General features: G+C 39.8%; 1 protein-coding gene across 1 annotated transcript in view; it reads right to left on the bottom strand.

Annotated features, from left to right (window-relative positions):
- Window positions 1–15732: 15732 nt before the first annotated feature.
- The window catches only part of LOC129699379 (ethanolamine-phosphate phospho-lyase-like), a 30296-nt gene continuing 25542 nt past the window's right edge, over window positions 15733–20486 (bottom strand). Inside the window, exons 12-13 of the mRNA XM_055639104.1 lie at window positions 19475–19569; window positions 15733–17284 (exon numbers count right to left, since the gene is read on the bottom strand). Coding sequence (XP_055495079.1) covers window positions 17096–17284; window positions 19475–19569 — 284 coding nt within the window. The 3' untranslated portion in view covers window positions 15733–17095. The remainder of the gene's footprint in view (window positions 17285–19474; window positions 19570–20486) is intronic.

Genomic DNA, 20486 nt, shown 5'->3' with positions numbered 1-20486 from the left:
TTAAAAGAGCTATTGTTACAAGATACAAGATACATTTAATTGTCATTTGGACCCCTTGAGGTCCAAACGAAATGCCGTTTCTGCAGCCATACATTACAAACACATAGACCCAAGACACAACATAATTTACATAAACATCCATCACAGCGCTGTGATGGAAGGCCAAATAAACTTATTTCTTAGTCTGTAAATCCCAAGATATTAAATTTTTCCCCCACTATTTTCAAAGTCAAAGTCAAAGCCCCCGGCTGGCGATGGCGATTGTCCCGCGGCCATTAATGAGGCAAATTGAGTTATAAGATTTAATAATTTGGAATACTAGTTTCTCGGTTTGTAATATATATAGTAATACATCATTTGCGTATAAAGAAATGTTATTATCTGTATCTTTAGTGTTATACCCATAAATTTCTGGGTGGGCTCTAACATCTTCTGCAAGTGGTTCGATAGCTAGGGCGAATAAAATGGAGATAATGGGCATCCTTGTCTACAAACTCTAGACAGAATGAATTTGGGTGATAACATTTGATTTGTCAATATTCTAGCTGTCGGGTTAGTATAAAGCAGTTTAACCCATGTACAAAACTCCACCCAGTTGAAAATTCGGCCATCACCGAAATAGACGGTGGGCATAGCACCAGATCCCCGGCTTTTTCAGCATCTAACGAGATGACTGTTAAATCTACATTAAACGGAAATTCTACGAGGAAAGGTCGGGTATCCCGTGCCGGGAGATATTAGATAATCGTCCCAGATTATAAAATGAATAATGTTTTGGGATAAAACCTGTTTGATCGGGATGTATTCATTTATGAATCACTGAACTTAATCTATGGGCTAAAATTTTAGTTAATATCTTCTGATCTGTGTTTAAAAGAGCTATTGCTCTATATGAACCTGGATCCTCAAGATCCTTATCCGTTTTTGGTATAAGTGTTATCGTTGATTCGTTTAGAGTTTCTGGCAATTTCTGTTGAGTGAAAGCATAATTATATAATGTCTGTAGACGTGGAGAGATCAGATCATTAATTTTTTAATAAAATTCATAGTTTAAACCATCAGGACCTGCGGCCTTTCCGTTTTTCAAAGATCTAATGGACTCTTCAATATCTTTTACTGATATTTCAGCACCTAATAATTCTCTCCCTTTCAGATCTAAGCCTATAAGATTACATTTCTGTAAGAATGTTTCCATTCTCGCAGGACAATCTGTCGTTTTGGCTGAATAAAGTGTTTGATAATATTGTAAAAATCTGTCATTGATATCTTGGGCAATGTTAGTATTTCTCCCGTATCTGATCTAATTTTATGAATTGTTTTTACCTCATCCTATTTACGAAGTTGACGGGCTAACAATTTTTGTGGTTTATCACCAAATTCAAATTGCAGTTGTTTAGTGTATTGATAAAGTTTTATGATTTGATCTGAGTATATTTGATTTAACTTATATTTATGTGCAGCGATTTTATTATGTTTTATCATAGAGGGGATGGCTGCATTCTCTATATCTAATTGCCTTATTTCCATTTCTAATACATGTTGTTTAGCTCAATTTTTTTTATTATGGAAGGCTTGAGAGGAGATTAACGCTCCTCGTACAAATGCTTTGAATGTTTCCCTAAGAAGGGAGACAGATGTTTCAGGGCGGTCATTCGTCTCGAAAAACATATTAATTTGTGTTATAAGATATTCGCAGCATGCTTTATCATTTAAAATTTAAGGGTTAAGTCTCCATTGTGTCTGCTTCTCGGTCATTCCATTTAGTTTAGAAACATAGAAGCACAGAAAATAGGTGCAGGAGTAGGCCATTCGGCCCTTTGAGCCTGCACCGCCATTCAATATGATCATGGCTGATCATCCAAATCAATATCCCATAATATCCCAATATTTAATCATGAATGTTAAAGGTGGATGATCCGAAATTATAATATTATGATATCTCGAATTATAAGTATATGGGATAAAAATAGTCGATTCTTGAATAAGTTTTATGTACCGGTGAGTAAAATGAATATTCTCGGCCGGATGGATTTTCTATTTTACTTCGTGAGTGACTACGTGAAGAACCCTGCCAGGATGCACGCGTGTCATATCGCTACATGCATTGCAACGAGTCACAGCAGGGGGAACGACGTTCCCTTAGCGGCAGAATTTGAAAGCCGGGAACAGCAGGTAAGGAAACTCTGCGTTCCTTCCACTTACCTTACAGGTGGAGACATGGACCAGATCCGCGAAGGCTGCGAGAAAGCTGGCGGGGGAGAACCGCAGAGTTGCGGGCAGCTGGCAGCAGCAGCCAACGGCACGCCAATCTCCCGAAATGGGAACAGCTGTGCCCGACTTCGCTCCTGCAACGGCCACGGCCGGGCGGTAGAGCGAAGCAAAAAACTAACAGTCGTTGACGCCGATGAGTCCGACTCTGAATAGCTGCGAGCGGCCAGTGCCCGTGAGCATTGGGGCCAGTTGGAGCGGCTTCAGGAGCAGCCGCGAGCGGCCAGTGCCCGTGCGCATTGGAGTCGGTTGGAGCGGCTGGGAGCGGGGAACAAAAGCAGCCGCGACGGCCAGTGCCTGTGAGCATTGGGGCCGGTTGGAGCGGCTTCAGGAGCAGCCGCGAGCGGCCAGTGCCTGTGAGCATTGGGGCCGGTTGGAGCGGTTGCTGGGGAAACTCCAAGAGCAGCTCCGCGAGATGGGGCTAGCTACAGTGAGCAGTTGTAAGCCCCACGCAGTACCTCTTGTGGCGGCTGCACAGGATCAGCAGGGCAACCGCGAGTGTCCTATGCCCTGAAGAGGGGAGTGATCAACATACCCCTAGATGCCTGGGTTAGAAAACATGCGGCTATAGTGGAGTTTATCCATACCGACCAAAGTGGCCTAAACCTGGAGCCTCCGGTAGGATTGAGGCTTTAGCCACAGTACAGGGACAGGCATTAGTCGGACCCCACGGCAGACACCTCTTGTGGGGCAAGTCGCTAAATGTTCCCAGTGTCAACCAGTCATCAGTCGGGGAGAACCAGGGACTTAAAAATTAGAAAGTCCTGACCTAAGCTGAATTAGAGCTTTTGCGCACATTGAATGAGCAAAAACATGACCCCCACCAAGATGCACTGGCTTTACTCTGGGGTCACAATACGAGTTGGATATTAGGAAAAGTGCTATCCAACCGGCTTTAGACCCCAAAAACTGGCCTCTAAACCTGGAGCAATACTAATTTGGAATAGCAAGGCAAAGAACTTGATGACTACGAAAATGGGGCTCATTTAGCATCCAAAACTACACGGGACACCCTACGCATTATCGGAAGACCAAACGGCACGACACTTACCACCAGGGAACTGCAAGTCGCTAAATGTTCCCGGCGCCTCAACGTCCACGGAGGATGCCGAAGAAGTAACATACCTACCACTGGTAACCATGGAGGTAGGTGGGCCTGGTTCCTTAAGAATTAAAGGGAGCATGGAAGTTGGTGGGCGATTACGATATTATTTGGATGCTTGGAATAAGTTAACTACCGACACTTATATTCTAAGCAGTATCCAGGGTTATACCATAGAATTTATACAAAAACATAACCCTCCAGTTCAGCATGTACCAAACCGAATGTTCGTGCTCACAGGCATAGAAAAATCTAAAGCACATGCTGAATTACAGCGGCTATATAAAAAAGGAGTAATTGAGAAAACCCAACACGAATCACAGGAATTCGTGTCCAACATCTTTATAAAAAACAAGAAAGATGGTGGTTGCCGCATCATCATCGATTTAACTACTTTTATACCTTTGTACAATATATTCATTTCAAGATAGAAACCTTTGTTACTGCCAAGCAATTGATTTCGGAAGGCTACTACATGGCAAGCATTGATTTAAAAGATGCTTACTATACAGTACCGACAAGAGGTGACCACAGATGTTATTTAAAATTCAACTGGATGGGTCAGCTATGGCAATACAGTGCACTACCTAATGGACTAACATCAGCCCCAGGCTGTTCACAAAAATTTGAAACCAGCCCTAGCGTTACTACGGAAACAAAAACACATGGTAATGGCATATCTAGTTGACATACTTATTGTTGGCAAAACTTTGGAATTGGCTAAACAAGCGGTAACAGCCACAAAACAATTGTTTGGAAAACTGGGGTTTATCATCCATCCAGTTAAGTCTAAATTAACGCCTTCAACAAAAATGGAGTATGTGGGGTTCACCATTAACTCAGTACTCATGTCAGTGACTTTGCCGAAAGAAAAGGTTACAGCCTTAATAGAGGCTTGTAGCGAAATCATTGACATCACCAAACCATCCATTAGACTGGTAGCTAGAATAATTGGGATGATAGTGGCTGCATTTCCAGCCACACAATTCGGACCTTTACACTATCGAAATTTACAGAGAGCAAAAATAAGAGCACTCAAACTTAATGATGGCCATTTTGACAGACCAATGAAGCTACCAACAGAGGCCATAATGGAACTAAAATGGTGGGAACATAACGTCAGGTATTGTTCCAATCCAATAATTATCAGCAACCCGTCTATGGTACTACAAACTGATGTCAGTGCACTTGGTTGGGGTGCTACCAATTCCATCTCCAGCTGTGGAGGGAGATGGAATGCACAGGAGGCATCATTATTACAAACACTGGGCATAAACTACCTGGAAATGTTAAGTGCATTCCATGGCCTTAAGTCATATTGTTCTGGGTTAAATCACCAGCATGTTAGACTACAAATTGACAACACCACCGTGGTAGCATATATCAACCATATGGGTGGAAACAAATCGACATCATGTGACAATCTGGCCAACACGATTTGGCAATGGTGTATCCAGAGAGATATTTGGATATCAGCTACCTACTTACCAGGTAAACTAAATTTAGTGGCAGACACCAGGTCACGCAAATTCAATGAAAACACTGAATGGATGTTGGATATAAATGTATTTGCTGAAATTACAGCATGGTATGGAACACCAGATATCGATCTTTTCACATCCAGGCTCAATCACTAGTTATCAAATTATGTTTCATGGGAACCAGACCTGGGGCAGCGGCAACAGATGCATTTTCGCTGCATTGGGGGAAATTGTTTATATATGCATTCCCTCCTTTCTGCCTCATCAGTCGGGTATTAAGGAAAATACAGCAAGACTCTGCGTCTGGTATTTTGATAGTACCCGATTGGCCTACTCAACCATGGTTCCCGGTGATACTAGACATGGTATTCGAACCATGCATCACCATCCATCATAGACCTAATTTACTGGTCCATCCGGTAGCAAAGGAAAGATCACCCACAGATCTATGAACATCCCGTCTGTTCTGGAATTCCTGGCAAGCCTCCATTACGATGAGAGGCTCAGTCATAGTGCCATCAACTGCGTCAGAAGTGCTCTGTCAACATACCTGTGGCAAGGAACAGAGCGGCATTCTGTTGGGACACACCCTGGTGACCAAACTCATGAAGGGCATTTTAATGTTAATCCCCGAAGAACCAGGTACTCCCAAATATGGGATGTGAGCATTGTACTGACCATGTTAAGAAACTGGTCTCCAGCTACAGCTCTGTCCCCACAGAAACTGGCTATGAAAACAGTCATGCTGATGGCCTTGGTCACGGCACAAAGGGTTCAGTCACTACAGAACCTAAGGCTGGACAACATGACTATTTCATCTGGAAATTTAACTTTTCACATCAATGAATTAGTCAAGCAGAACTGACAGGGGTCAGCAGGCCTAAAACCAGAATTCAGGGCATACCCGACAGATGATCATCTCTGTATTGTAACACACTTACTATTATATATGTAGTATACTAAGATCATCAGAGGGAAAGAAATGTCACTTTTAATCAGCTACAAACAGCCACTCAAAACAATGACAGTCCAGACCATCTCTAGATGGCTAAAACAGGTCCTAATAAGGCTGGAGTAGACACTAGCATTTTAAATCTCACTCCACCAGGGCTGCCGCTACATCGGCAGCTATGAAGTTGGATGTTCCTATGGACCAAATCCTCAAGGCAGCAGGATGGTCAACGGAGAAAACTTTCCAACGATTTTATAACAAACCAGTCATTGAACCTGGAACATTTGCAGAAACAATTTTAAGTTCTGTACTATAATTTACCCCATAAATAGGGGCTATAATTTGGTGTTAATATATTTATCGTTGGGTTTTCAATATCGTATTGATGTCTAATGATGTTAACACTATTCTCCCCATAATCAAGGCAGATGTGATGCATGGACTCGTTTCCACGGCATGAAATCACAGAGCTTTAAAATCTTCACGTAGTCACTCACGTGACTCCGAAGTAAAATAGTAAGATTAAACAAGAATTTACCAGTTTGAAGTTTGATCCTTATTTTATGAGGCGTAACGTTGAGGGATTACGTGCCCTCCGCTCCCACCCTTGATCATATACTCAACTGGTATCTCTTCTCTAATCTTACTATGTTTAGTCATTACAGTTATCTGTGATTTCACACCGCTGCTTTGAAGAATGACACGCATGCGTCCTGGCGGGGTTCTTCACGTAATCCCTCAACGTTACTCCTCATAAAATAACGATCAAACTTCAAACTGGTAAGTTCTCGTTTAATCTTACTATTCTTCAGACACCTTTGATATTGGCAGTATTAATGTATAAATTTAATAATTCACTTGCCTTGGATTTTATTTTCCTTTGTCTTGATGATCTATCTAGATAAGAGTCTAATGTACAATTTAAGTCTCCACCAATTATCAAATTATATTGTGTAAGTTCCAGAATAGTGTTAAATGTTTTCTTGAAGAACAATGGGCTGTCAAAATTTGGTCCATAAACATTGAGGAAGATCACTTTTTAAAAATATAATTCACCCACCAGTATAATATATCTACCATCAATATCCGCAATAGTTGATATATGTTTAAAAGGTATACCCTTACGGATTAAAATTGCAACCCCTCTAGACTTATGAGAGAATGGGAAGTGATACATTTTGGCAATCCATTTTGCTTTCAATCTTAGTTGCGCTTCATTTTTAAGATGAGTTTCTTGAAGAAACATTATATCAGCTTTGAGTGATTTTAAGTGTGCTAATACTTTACCTCTCTTGATTGGTTAATTAATACCCTTGACGTTCCAACTACAAAATGTAATTCCTTCACCCCTAATTTTCATATTAACGTCTTGCATCTTATGGGTAGGATGGTCTATAAAAGAGCAAATGGTTCAACACACTAAACCTGACATTCCACCCGAACACAGGATAGATGAATTCTAGATTTAATAAGTTCATCCCGAATATATCTCCTTATAAATAAATGTAATATTTAAGTTGTAATTTAAACAAAAAGTAGAAAAATAGTTGGTTAGAAGAGTGCAAAGAAAATAAGAAAACTGCATCTACAATCAGTGTAGTTAGTGATAGCCACACTAGCGTGGCTAACTCTAAAGACTTCCGTAGCCTTACAAAAAAATAATACTAGCTCCGTGCTTTAAGAAAATAGAAAATTTCAATAAAAGCAATTTATAAAAGGGAGGGTGGGGGGGACATTTTTAGCTCCAAATAATTTGTAATCGGGAGTTTTTATTCTTCTAAAAAATATTAGTCAAATTTTAGTAAAATATAAAAAAACAAATTTTATTAATAAAATACCTAAATCAAACATTATTTACAGTTCTTATTTATAATTAATTCTAAGAATATCTTGTTAATAATAGTTAGTAGTGATTAGAACTAAATAATAAAGGTTGTAAATCAATAGCAAGATAACGTGCTCAGCTATCATAATCAACTATCATTAGTCCTTGAATATAACAATTTAAAGTTCCATTTGTTCTCAGGCATGTGATGACACCATGAGGATAATGTTCAATCATCAGTTGATTTCTCAATATCCTGGGTGAACTCCAGTGCTTTCTTGTAATCGGTGAAAAAATGCTTGATAATTATATTTCACGATAATTAGTGAGTGCAACCGTGCAATATTTTGTTATATTATTAAATTATTGATTTATTGTACTAGTCTTACACTGGGATGTAGTGGTAGGCTATTAACTTGTTTGACCCTCTTGGGAGACTAGCTTGCCCCCCCCCCCCCCCCCCCCCCCCCCCCCCCCCCCCCCCCCAAGAAAACTTGAAATGATGATCCTGTTTGACAAGCTCCGGCAACTAAAACATTAGCACTGCAACACTGCTAATGACCTGGAGGCACAGAGAAGAGAGAGCATCACCTGACAGGTCACAGCTGTTGCAACTGGTTTTCTCTGGGGTGACTCAGGATTTCTTCATCAGTGTTATTTCCTAAATCTGCCTGGGGGATGTGCAGTTCTTGTTTACAATGTAGACATAATTGTGCTGTATAGACTCTACTCGTCCTACTTGTTCCACTGCCCACATACTTGTATCCCTGTCATTAGTACATCTTCCCCGGCCAGCAATGGGCCTTCCTGAGGTTGTCTGTTGCTGGCTCTGTTTTGTTCTGGCCTTCCCTATCTTTCAGGCTGAAGAAGTGTTCCAACCCAAAAAGTCACCTACTCTTTTTCTCCAGAGATGCTGTCTAACCCGCTGAGTTACTGGATGTCATGTTGTCATGTCAAGTCAAATCAAAGTGAAATTATGACGATAAAACCTCAAGCGCCTGTTAAAATTCCCCTTTAAAATTGCAACAGAAAAATTTAAGTATTTGGGTATCCAAATTACTAGAAAATATTAATGCAAACTACATGCCTTTACTAACTAAATTGAATACGTTGATTAAATTCTGGAAAACACTGCCGAAGTCTTTAACCGGCAGAATAAATGCCATAAAAATGATCATTCTACCACACATTCTGTATCTATTTCAATCAATACCAATATATTTACCAAAATTATTTTTTTTAAACTAGACTCTGATATTACAAATTTCATATAGGACTATAGATCACATAGAATCCAAAGAAAACACCTGTGTAAACCTAAAGAATTCGGGACACTCCCCAACTTTCTGTACTACTATTGGGCAGTGAATATCAAAAATATAATTTATTGGTTGGACAGCTCTGCCCAACAAATAGATTGGATAAGAATGGAGAAAGAGGATTGCTCCCCTTTTAATATAGGAGCGATCCTTCTCTCCCCGATAAAATTGAACAATATAATATATAAGAAGAACCCAATTATTCACAGCACAATACGAATTTGGAAACAAGTAAAACTAACTTTAAAATTAAGGAATTTATCGCTTCTTTCTCCAATAGTTAATAATCCCTCATTCAAACCATCTATTATTGATAGAACGTTTACCCATTGGGAAAGAATAGGAATTAAAATGATTGGAGATATGTATGAAATGGGAAACCTTCTAACATTTCAAAAATTACAATTCAAATACAACCTGAAAAGTAATCAATATTTCAAATACCTTCAAATTTGAGATTACTTGAAAGAATACATACAAGGATATCAAACTCTAACACAGAATTATTAGATGAAGCAATGAATAGAAAGGCAGATTCAAGCAATTTAATATCATATTTATATAATATCATTTTAAATATAGAAATACCTTCGACAGAGGCAATTAGAATGGATTGGGAATGAGAATTATTGATAAAAATTTCGAAAGACAGATGGGAAAAACACTTGCTATATATTCATAGCAAAAGGATTTGAGTATAGGAGCAGGGAGATTCTACTGCAGTTGTACAGGGTCTTGGTGAGACCACACCTGGAGTATTGCGTACAGTTTTGGTCTCCTAATCTGAGGAAGGACATTCTTGCCATAGAGGGAGTACAGAGAAGGTTCACCAGACTGATTCCTGGGATGTCAGGACTTTCATATGAATAAAGACTGGATAGACTCGGTTTGTATTCGCTAGAATTTAGAAGATTGAGGGGGGATCTTATAGAAACTTACAAAATTCTTAAGGGGTTGGACAGGCTAGATGCAGGAAGATTGTTCCTGATGTTGGGAAAGTCCAGAACAAGGGGTCACAGTTTAAGGATAAGGGGGAAATCCTTTAGGACCGAGATGAGGAAAATATTTTTCACACAGAGAGTGGTGAATCTCTGGAATTCTTTGCCACAAAAGGTAGTTGAGGCCAGTTCCTTGGCTATGTTTAAGAGGGAGTTAGATGTGGCCCTTGTGACTAAAGGGACCAGGGGGTTTGGAGAGAAGGCGGGTACAGGTTACTGAGTTGGATGATCAGCCATGATCATATTGAATGGCGGTGCAGGCTCGAAGGGCCGAATGGCCTACTCCTGCACCTATTTTCTATGTTTTTATATGTACACAAATGTTTGATTAATGTAAGACATCACTTAATTCAATTTAAGATTTTACATAGATTATATCACTCGAAAATTAGACTGGATAATTTTTTTTCAAATGTCTCCCCCATCTGTGACAAATGCTTATCTCAAAATGCCACTATAACACACTCTTTTGTCTCCTGTACAAAACTTCACAACTTCTGGAATGAAATTTTTGGAATTTTTACAAAACGATTTCACATAAAACTGAACCCCAATATAGAACTCATTATCTTCGGAACAATGGAAGACGGATGTAAATTAACTACGTTTCAAAAATCTCTCCTTAACTATGGCTTAATAACGGCAAAAAAATGTATACTTAAATTTTGGAAAAATGCAGCCACACCAATGCTCAAAATGTGGATTACAAATATGTCTGAAATGTTACATCTTGAAGAAATGAGACTCCTCCTATCAGGCAAAGCAGACCAATTCTTAATGATTCTTTTTTTATCGACTTTTTACAAGCATATGGTGCAACATAACATTAAAAATTAAATGTTTCAGAACCGGTTGAAGGGTGGGTAAAGATATTAAATAGGTAAATCTCTTTCAATCTCTTTCTTTTTATTTCCTTTCTTTTTCTCTATTTTTTTTTCTTCTCTATTTTCCTTTCCATCTCTTTCTGCCTTTTCTCCGAGCTTTCTTTACTATCTCACGAACTAACACTATCATCACTGCTTATGATACTCTTTTCCTCTCTATCTTTGTTTGTCTCATTTTCTGTTCCATTCTGTTAAATTTGAAACAAGAAGTTGTACATGAACTGTAATATCTCATTATGTATTAGGTACTTATGTACTACATTATTGTACTTACTTCTAATAAAAAATTAAAAAAAATTTAAATCAAGAGAGTTTATTCTCATGTGTCCCAGATAGGACAATGAAATTCTTGCTTGCTGTAGGCATAAATACAGAACAGATCAGTGTGTCCATATACCATAGAATATATATATACACACATAAATAAACAAAGTGTAATAGGCTGTTATAGTTCAGAGTTTGTTTGAAGTTGTGTTTAATAGTCTGATGGCTGTGGGGAAGTAGCTGCTCCTGAACCTGGAAATTCCTTGTATGTAAATACTTAGCCAATAAACATTCTTTTTTTTCTTTTTTTTAAATTTTAATTATTATTATTTAATTATCTTTATTATTTACTGAGCGGTATACCTGTTCCCCACAGAATTACAACACCAGTAAACCCCTTGCTCCTTGTCAGGGGCACTCAGTGGGTTTGTGACATGCTTCACACAACTCCAGCTTTTTCCTTTTCCCCGCACACTCAGATGGAAATGCGAGATCTGTTGCGGTGGAACTGATTCATCTAATTAGACTTTAGACTTTATAATTACAGCGTGGGAACAGGCCCTTCGTTCCACTCCACCGATTCCACACCAACCAGCAATAACCTTGTACACCAGTACTATACTACACACTAGGAACAACTGAAGGCAATGAACCTGCACGTCCTTGGAGTGTGGGAGGAAACCGGAGCACACCGGGAAGACCCACACGGTCACAGGGAGAACGTACAAATTCTGTGCAGTCAGCACCAGTAGTCAGGAATGAACGCAGGTAGCCAGGGTCAAAGGTTGAAAAGAGATGAATGATATTGCAGAAACTCAATGTCCTGTGCACATTAGCGTGTAGATATTTTGAAATGTACGCTTTATAATGTTGGTGTGGCTCAACCTGACACTTGAATGGTTGTGTGTTCAAGGTTTACCCAAGGCTTGGAGCCTTTTAACTTAGGCCAATACCAGCAGTGTTACGTTTCTGATTAAATATTAAAATAATTGAGCTATTTATGTGGTTCTTAATGCACTAAATCACCCAAGTCACCAGATCACGTTGGACAGATTTGAGCATTGAATCACGTAGAAGGCTATTAAGGCAACTGAAAATCCCTGGGTCAGAGAGAAAAATGAGTAACTTGTCTCTTGCCTCATTCTAAAAAGCAAGAGTCCATGGACTGCACCTTGAAATGGAGGAACACTCACAGGTCCTCAAACATAACTTGGCTGAGCTAAAGATGTCAAGATATCAATCAAGAGTGTGGCTTTTAGCATGATATTTGGCACGTTATAACCAAGCTCTCCTGGCAGCAGCCTTTGGCCATTAATTGACACTCGTTGCAGTTATCTCACACTCCTGGTGACCTTTTGTTTTAGTTTTATGAAAACGGTCTTGAAAGAAGTTTTGAAGTTGCAGTACAGCAGGAAATGTATGTGTAGAAACAAATACAATGCTATAGTTTAACAGATGCAGCAAAGTGCAGCTTCTTCATGAAATCTATGTTGCAGATCTTGGCCCTGATGGTAAACACATGGCTCAATGTCAACGTCATCCTGTAGCAGAGATAATCAGCAGTTTTAGGTTCGCCTTCTGGATTTCATTTCTAAGCTTCAGCAGTTTGCTGCACAGCAAGAGGCTATTTATAGACCTGTTACGGTCATATGGAGGTTAGAGATACAAGTAATAGCAGATGCTGGTTTACAAAAAAAGACACAAAGTGCTGCAGTATCTCAACCGGTCAGGCAGCAACCCTGGCATCTGAAGAAGGGTCCCGACCCAAAATGACAACTATTCATATTCCCCAGAGATGTTGCCTGACCCGCTGAGTTACTCCAGCACTTTGTGTCTTTTTTTGTATGGAAGTTAGCAGTATGGAGATTCTACTTCTGTATGTGTCTGTGAAACACATTAAAGACAAATATTAACTATTTTCTGAAAAATTAATATGTTATATTTAGTAGACCCAATCATTCTCTTCGACTCAGTTTGCTTGTGATTCTTCTCAAAGTTACTCAGGGCAAGCGGTTTAGAATGGGCAGAATTTGTTAGGTGCATCCAAGAGGGTTTCCTTAAATAGTTTGTGAATTGTCCGACTCAGGGAGGGACCATGTTGGACCTTGTTTTGGGAAATGAACCTGGCCAGGTGACTCGTCAAGGTGGAAGAAGAATTTTAGGATAGTTATCACAACTCCATAGGTTTTAAGATTGGTTTGAATAGAGACAGGTCTGAATGTTGGGCAAGGCAGATTACAACATCGTTAGGCAGGGTTTAGGGAGCATGGATGGGGATCGTTTGCTATTTATTAAGTCCACAGATGACATGCGGAAGTCGTTTAAAGGCCAGCTGATCTCAGTGCAGGATTGACTTATTCCAGTAAGGAGGAGGGATAACGATAGCAAGCAAAGGGAACCATGGATGACCAAGGAGGTTGTAAATTTGGTCAGGAAGAAAAAGGAAGTGTATGTCAAGTTTAGGAATAATGAGGAATTAAAAAGCAAGAAGGAAAGAGCTCAAGCAGGCGATTGGACTGGCTATAAGAAGCCATGATATATCATTAACAAGGACTATGTGAAATCCCAAGGCTTTTTATACGTACGTTAAAAATAAGTGGGTGACCAGGGAGAAGGTAGGTCTGCACAAAGGTAAAGGAGGGAATCGATGCGTGGAGTCGGATGTAGGTGATGTGCTAAACGAGTCCTTTGCATCTGTATTTACTGAGGGCAAGGACTTGGAGGACAGTGATATCAGTTTACAGATAACAAATATGGTAAGGCAGTTTGAGATTGTGAAGGAGGTGGTAGTGGTGAGGGTCTTGAAGAACATTATCCTGGTAGTGGATAAGTCCCAGGGCCTGATGGGATCAATCCTGGGTTATTGAGGGAGGCAAGAGGAGATTGAGTGTGTTTTAACGAGATTTTTGTTTCTTCTCTAGCTACAGACGAGGTCCCGGAGGACTGGAGAGTGGCCAATGTTGTTCTTTTGTTGGAAGAATGAAAGCAGAGAGAATCCAGGGAACTACAGGCCTCACATCAGGGGTAGGGAAACTAATGGGAAATTATTTGAAATAGGATATACTCCCATGTAAAAAGTTGTGCTAATTAGGGATAACCAGCATGCTTTGTACATGGCAGGTTGTGTCTCACTAACTTGAGTGGAGTTTGTTTGAGGAGGTGGCAAAGGAGATTGATGAAGGTAGGGTGGTGGATGTTGTATACATGGATTTTACTAAGGGTTTTGATAAGGTCCATCATGGTAGGCTGATCCAGAAGATATACGGATTCATGATGACTTGGTCCTATGGATTCATAACTGGCTTATTCATAGAAGACGGTGGTTTGTGGTGGAAGGTAGATATTCTGGCTATATATCACAAACACATATGTGATATATATATCACAAACAGCATAGGTCACAGCACGGACCCCTGTGAAACTCCACTGGTCACAGACCTCCAGCCAGAATATCTACCTTCCACCACAAACCACTGTCTTCTATAAATATATATATATATGACTAACATGTAAATGGGGTGGTGAGTATGTTTGCTGACAACACCAAAATTGTAGGAGTTTAGAACGTGAGGAAGGCTGCCAGAAGATACAGTGGGATATGGATCAATTGCAGAAATGGGTGAAAAATGGCAGATGGAATTTAAACTGAGTAAGTGTGAGGTGTTACACTTTGGAAGGTTGAATGCAAGGAGAGAGCATACAGTTAATGGCATGACCCTTAACAACATTGATGTGCAGAGGGTTCTTGGAGACCAACTTCATAGTTCACTAAACATGGCAGCACAAGTAGATAGGGTCCATTCATGTTCTCTACTATTCTTTGTAAGACAAGAAGAGAAAATGTTGGGAGAGATACTGTTTTTCAAACAGCATCTGTGGGGAGAACAGACTAGTTTATGCATTGAATGGTATTTCTCCATCAGAACTTTAGTAACTTTCATATTTCCTGAAGTTGCTTTACCTGCTGAGTGTTTCTAATCTTTTTTTGGTTTTTCTAACCATGTTGTGTATGTGAAGAATTTGTTTTTTTGTTTTAAATCATGGGTGTCATCTGGAGCCCGGAGTCAGAAATTGTCAACAGTGTTCAATCACCTGTTCTATATTCCAACTACGAAGGAAACAAAAAATTGTGCGAGGGATACAAATGGTCTGTTACTTCAATTCCAGCACGTGTAAAGATTTATTTCTATCTAAATTCTCCGTTCTAACGCCAATTGGCTTGCATGTTGACTGAATGTTTCTTCAAAGTCTTCTCTTCAGATGTTGAATTATTTACTAACCCCATCCCAGTTAGAATTAGTTCATTGCATTTTTATGGTTACAGTATGATAACCAACCCAATGATCATAAAATGCCCCGTACTTTTATCTTGAAACCCAAGTACAAATTTTGCAAATGCAGACAAATGCTTCTCCTCAGTCAAGTGTACAGGCCTTTACTGGAATAAGCTTGGGAACTTTTAAATCCACTTCTGTCTAATTCATAGCACAACCCTGCTTTTAAGTGATGACCACATTCAAAGGACCAAAGACACATGTTGAAAATATTAAACCTGTGTCATCACCCCAACAAAACAAAACAGCATAACTAATTGCTAGTTTTGTTTCTGATGACATTAGTGAGAGAAAAACTGTGTTCAGTACATATATTTAGGTAGATGCAAGTCAAAGGAATTAAATATTTTATTTCATTTGTACAAATTAGTTTCATGCTATTGCCATCGCAAAGTGAGGAGAAACAATCCCATGAAAGTTATAATATTATAGCAATGTATCTAGAAAATTAATCATTTATAATTTCACACAAAAAGACAATGTAACTGCTTTCTCAAAGCTCCTATTATTTAAATTTAATCGAGGTAGTAGTGATATTAAACATGAATATTGTAAATGAACAAGCATAATATTGTATTCCAGCCCACTGAAGTAGCTAGCCACTTATGTGAAAGTTAATTAACGCAGAGGCCAAGAAAAGATTCCAAAGCAGGTGAGAGGAATTCCCAAAGATGGGTTGTTTTACCATGGAAAAGTGGCATTTTATTCTAGAAACTACACTGTTACCTATGTGGGCAGATGATTTGAACTAGATTGGTTAAGATAAATGAGGCAATGTTGATATAAAGTATTTAAACACCGAGCAGGATTAGTTGACGTGAGGAATTTTTGTTATAGTAGTCATCGTTTAAAACTAGTTTGCAGTTCATGTGGCAACATCTTGACCAGCTGGACATGACCATTATCTCTGTGCACAAAATGGACGTGACAGTGGATAATGTATCGTGTGGTTGATGTGATCGCCTGGAACGCATTTTGATTGAGTGGTTGCAGAGGAATTTTAAACATTTTATTTTCCGGATTTGTTGTGGATTTTTGGTTTACTTTGCCACGCCCAGGAAATTAGATGACACCGGGTGGAATAGAGAGAGTGCAATCATAACTTTAGCAGCATCGTAACTTTTGGGACAGCGTCCCTGGAACAACTTTGTGCAACATTTTGCTTCTGGCCATTCTGTGCAATTCCCTTAATTTTGTTTGTGAACAGGCATGATTTGCTAAAAAAAAAAAAAAAAAATAGCACCAGTGTTGTAGCCCCAATTATTACACATTTTCTTTTAAATGTGTGTTCATGCTCTGTAGTTCAAAGATGACTTTATCAATAGAATTTGTGTACTTCCTGGTCAATAAATGATACAAGCATTAACATTCAGAGATACTAGATAAATATGTCCCTTTGTCAAAATTGGAAAATGATAAGCATATTTGTGAACTACATATTTAAATCAATTAACAGCAGAATATACTCAACCACTCCAATCGCAAGCAAGCACAAGCCCACAATCTTTGCAGGCTGTTTTAGAATTTACTAAACAGGAAGCACATTTTTCTGTTATATAAATTAATAGATGTGACATTGTGGCTGAAGAAGGGTCTCGACCCGAAACGTCGCCTATTCCTTTTCTCCATAGATGCTGCCTGGTGGTGATAGGTGGTGGTGGGGGCTCATTAAGATAGAGAGGCGAGCAGATTGCTTCCTAATCCTTTGTCCTGACAGGAACTTGGTTCTTGTCGGCAAGCGGATCTCTTAAAATGGCCACTGTCTCCATCTGGACACTCTTCACTCGGTGAAGTCTTCGTTCCCTCCAGCTCACTTCTGCATCTGCTGCTTACCTCAGGAATGCTGGCAGGGGCCATCTGTTGTTAAAGCACAAGCCGGCAAGCAATGATACACCACATTTTTATTTCTCCACAGTTTACTTGGGGGCACGAGAAGATATGCAAGAATAACACTGGAGAGGAATTAAACCCCAAATGCCCCACCAGAAGGGAGACACATTTTGTGGGGAAAGGTTATGCAGGTGAATGAGAAATGAGAAATAAGCACTGAATAAGGGGCATGCCATTTAGGACTGAGATGAGGAAAAACCTTTTCACCCAGAGAATCTGTTTTAATTCTCTGCCACAGAAGGCAGTGGAGGCCAATTCACTGGATGTTTTCAAGAGAGAGTTATACAGCTCACAGCTCTTAGAGCGAACTGAATCAAGGGATAGGGGTAAAGCAGGAACAGGGTACTGATTTTGGATGATCAGCCATGAGTGAATGGGTCCTTTTCAGAAAGGTAGGCAGTGGCGAGTGGAGTGCCGCAAGGCTCGGTGTTGGGGCCGCAACTGTTTACCATATATATTAATGATTTGGAAGAGGGAATTAGGAGCAACATTAGCAAGTTTGCGGATGGCACAAAGCTGGGTGGCAGTGTGAACTGTGAAGAGGATGTTAGGAGGTTGCGGGGTGACCTGGACAGGTTGAGTGAGTGGGAAGATGCATGGCAGATACAGTATAATATAGATAAATGTGAGGTTATCCACTTTGGTGGAAAAACAAGGGGGCAGATTATTATCTCAATGTTGTTAGGTTAGGTAAGGGGGAGATGCAGCAAGACCTGGGTGTCCTTGTACACCAGTCACTGAAAGTTGGCGTGCAGGTACAGCAGGCAGTGAAGAAAGCTAATGGAATGTTGGCCTTCATAACAAGAGGATTTCAGTATAGGAGTAAAGTTGCAGTTGTATAGGGCTCTGGTAAGACCATATTTAGAGTATTGTGCCAGTTTTGATCTCCTAATTGGAGGAAGGACATCCTTGTGATTGAGGCAGTGCAGCGCAGGTTCACAAGATTGATCCCTGGGATGGCAGGACTGTCATATGAGGAAAGATTGAAAAGACTAGGCTTGTATTCACTGGAGTTTAGAAGGATGAGGGGGAATCTTACAGAAACATATAAAATTATAAAGGGACTGGACAAGCTAGATGCAGGAAAAATGTTCCCAAAGTTGGGCGAGTCCAGAACCAGGGGCCACAGTCTTGGAATAAAGGGGAGGCCATTTACGACTGAGGTGAGAAAAAAAAACTTTTTCCACCCAGAGAGTTGTGAATTTGTGGAATTCCCTGCCACAGAGGGCAGTGGAGGCCAAGTCACTGGTTGGATTTAAGAGAGAGTTAGATAGAGCTCTAGGGGCTAGTGGAATCAAGGGATATGGGGAGAAGGCAGGCACGGGTTATTGATTTGGCCATGATCACAATGAATGGCGGTGCTGGCTCGAAGGCCCGAATGCCCTCCTCCTGCACCTATTTTCTATGTTTCAATCATATTGAATGGCGGTGCTGGCTAGAAGGGCTGGATGGCCTACTCCTGCATCTATTTTCTATGTTTCTAAGCAAGTCAGAAGAGTGAGGTATCACAGCATCATTGCTGAAACAGGGAAGTGAGCCGGTACACAGGGTCATTCCTGATGTGAGGGTTCATTTTGAGGGAGGGTGGACTGGGTGGAGGAGAGTGTGGCTAATGGGGTCTCCAGTTACAGCCACTTTTCCTAGCTCAAGAGTGCAATTTATTCCCTTTACTGTGTCCAGACCAATGTAGAATTGCTCCATGTGTGTAGGGAGCGGATGAGAAAGTGAGATTGCATATAACTAGTGTGAACGTGTGATCGATGGTCAGCGTGGATTTGGTGGTCTGAAGGGAATGTTTCCATTCTGTATCTCTAAACAACTCAGTCAATATGAAGGAGTGGACGGCTTCGCAGGTCCAATGATAGGACCTATAATTTCCAGTGTGTGCTTTTTGTTGCATCATACAGATTGTAGCTGAATTCCAAGCCATGCAAGGAAACAAAACCCTGTAACCGAGATAACTCAGGATGCAATCTTTATCTGCAAGAAGATAAAATGGCATTCTAAACATCTTTTATCTAGTGTTTACAACAAGATTGAAAGTGATTGATTTGGACCTTCTGGCAATGTCCAACAATGTCCAAAACAGTTATGTTAGAATTTAAATTCACTTTGTACCAAAACCTGAGAAGGTTTTCCAAATGACCTTGTACTTGCCTTTCTCTTGCTGCCCCTGAGTGTCACGGAGACGGTATTATCCACCGGATATGACTTCCCATTTTGAACTCTTGTACTGGTCTTTTGCTCAAGATCTGTAACCACGAAGAGAAGACAAGATCATCTAGTTTACAAACTGGTTCATCAAGGCTTCCTGGAAAGGTGCATTCCATTAGGTATGTTACAAAACCTACCTGAATCGTCATTAGGAATCTGCCCTCAGCCATGTCGGCGATTTTGGCGCTGTTTTGGAGGGGGCGGGTTTTAAACGCGATTTTTACTAGGCTGTACTAATCGCACATGTTCAGCCTAGTAAATCATTAACGAAAAATCGCTGCAAGACCCGGTCGCAAAAGGTATTATTAGTTTTATAGGCCTCGATAATATAGTTCTAATAATTTTAAAATTAGTCTCATTCCGCAACCTCTCGCAGCCCCAGGGTTTTATAAAGCAAACAATTAAAGGTATGTACCTTATTTTTACATTAAATGGGGCATATATATAATCCTGTAATTAAAGTTATCTATAGCGAGTGGTTCATTTTGGGCTTTTTATATCCCGCAGTATTTTTCTCGGCATTTGAGGGCACTAATCCAGCGCTATGTCGTTCTAAACCAGCGCGTTCACATGAACCCACTAGAAAGCCGATTTAAATGGGCATTTATTTACAGCAATTGAACACTCAATTCCTTCCATTTGGCCTATAAATTAATGTAAATTAGATATAAAAATCATGTTATATTGTGAATTATTTGTGAATAATCTTTGGACACTTAGGCTATTTAAAAATGTTAATCTTTCCGTAAGAAATGGGCGTTTGACTATCCAAGATCACAGCTTTTTTGTAATGTCCATTGAAAATCAATAGGGAACAAGATGCTAATTTCCAAGTATGAAAATGGTCATAACTTTTTTAATTCTTGAGATATGAAAGTGAATTTGGTGTCAAATTAAACTTATTGTTATGCTTTATCTGATGGGATAAATTGCAGACTTGATTTTTTAAATCTCA

The sequence above is a fragment of the Leucoraja erinacea genome, chromosome 1, assembly GCF_028641065.1.
Source record: "Leucoraja erinacea ecotype New England chromosome 1, Leri_hhj_1, whole genome shotgun sequence".
Taxonomy (NCBI): domain Eukaryota; kingdom Metazoa; phylum Chordata; class Chondrichthyes; order Rajiformes; family Rajidae; genus Leucoraja; species Leucoraja erinaceus.
Note: the sequence above shows the minus strand (reverse complement) of the source record. Positions and strands in the feature narration are given on the sequence as shown.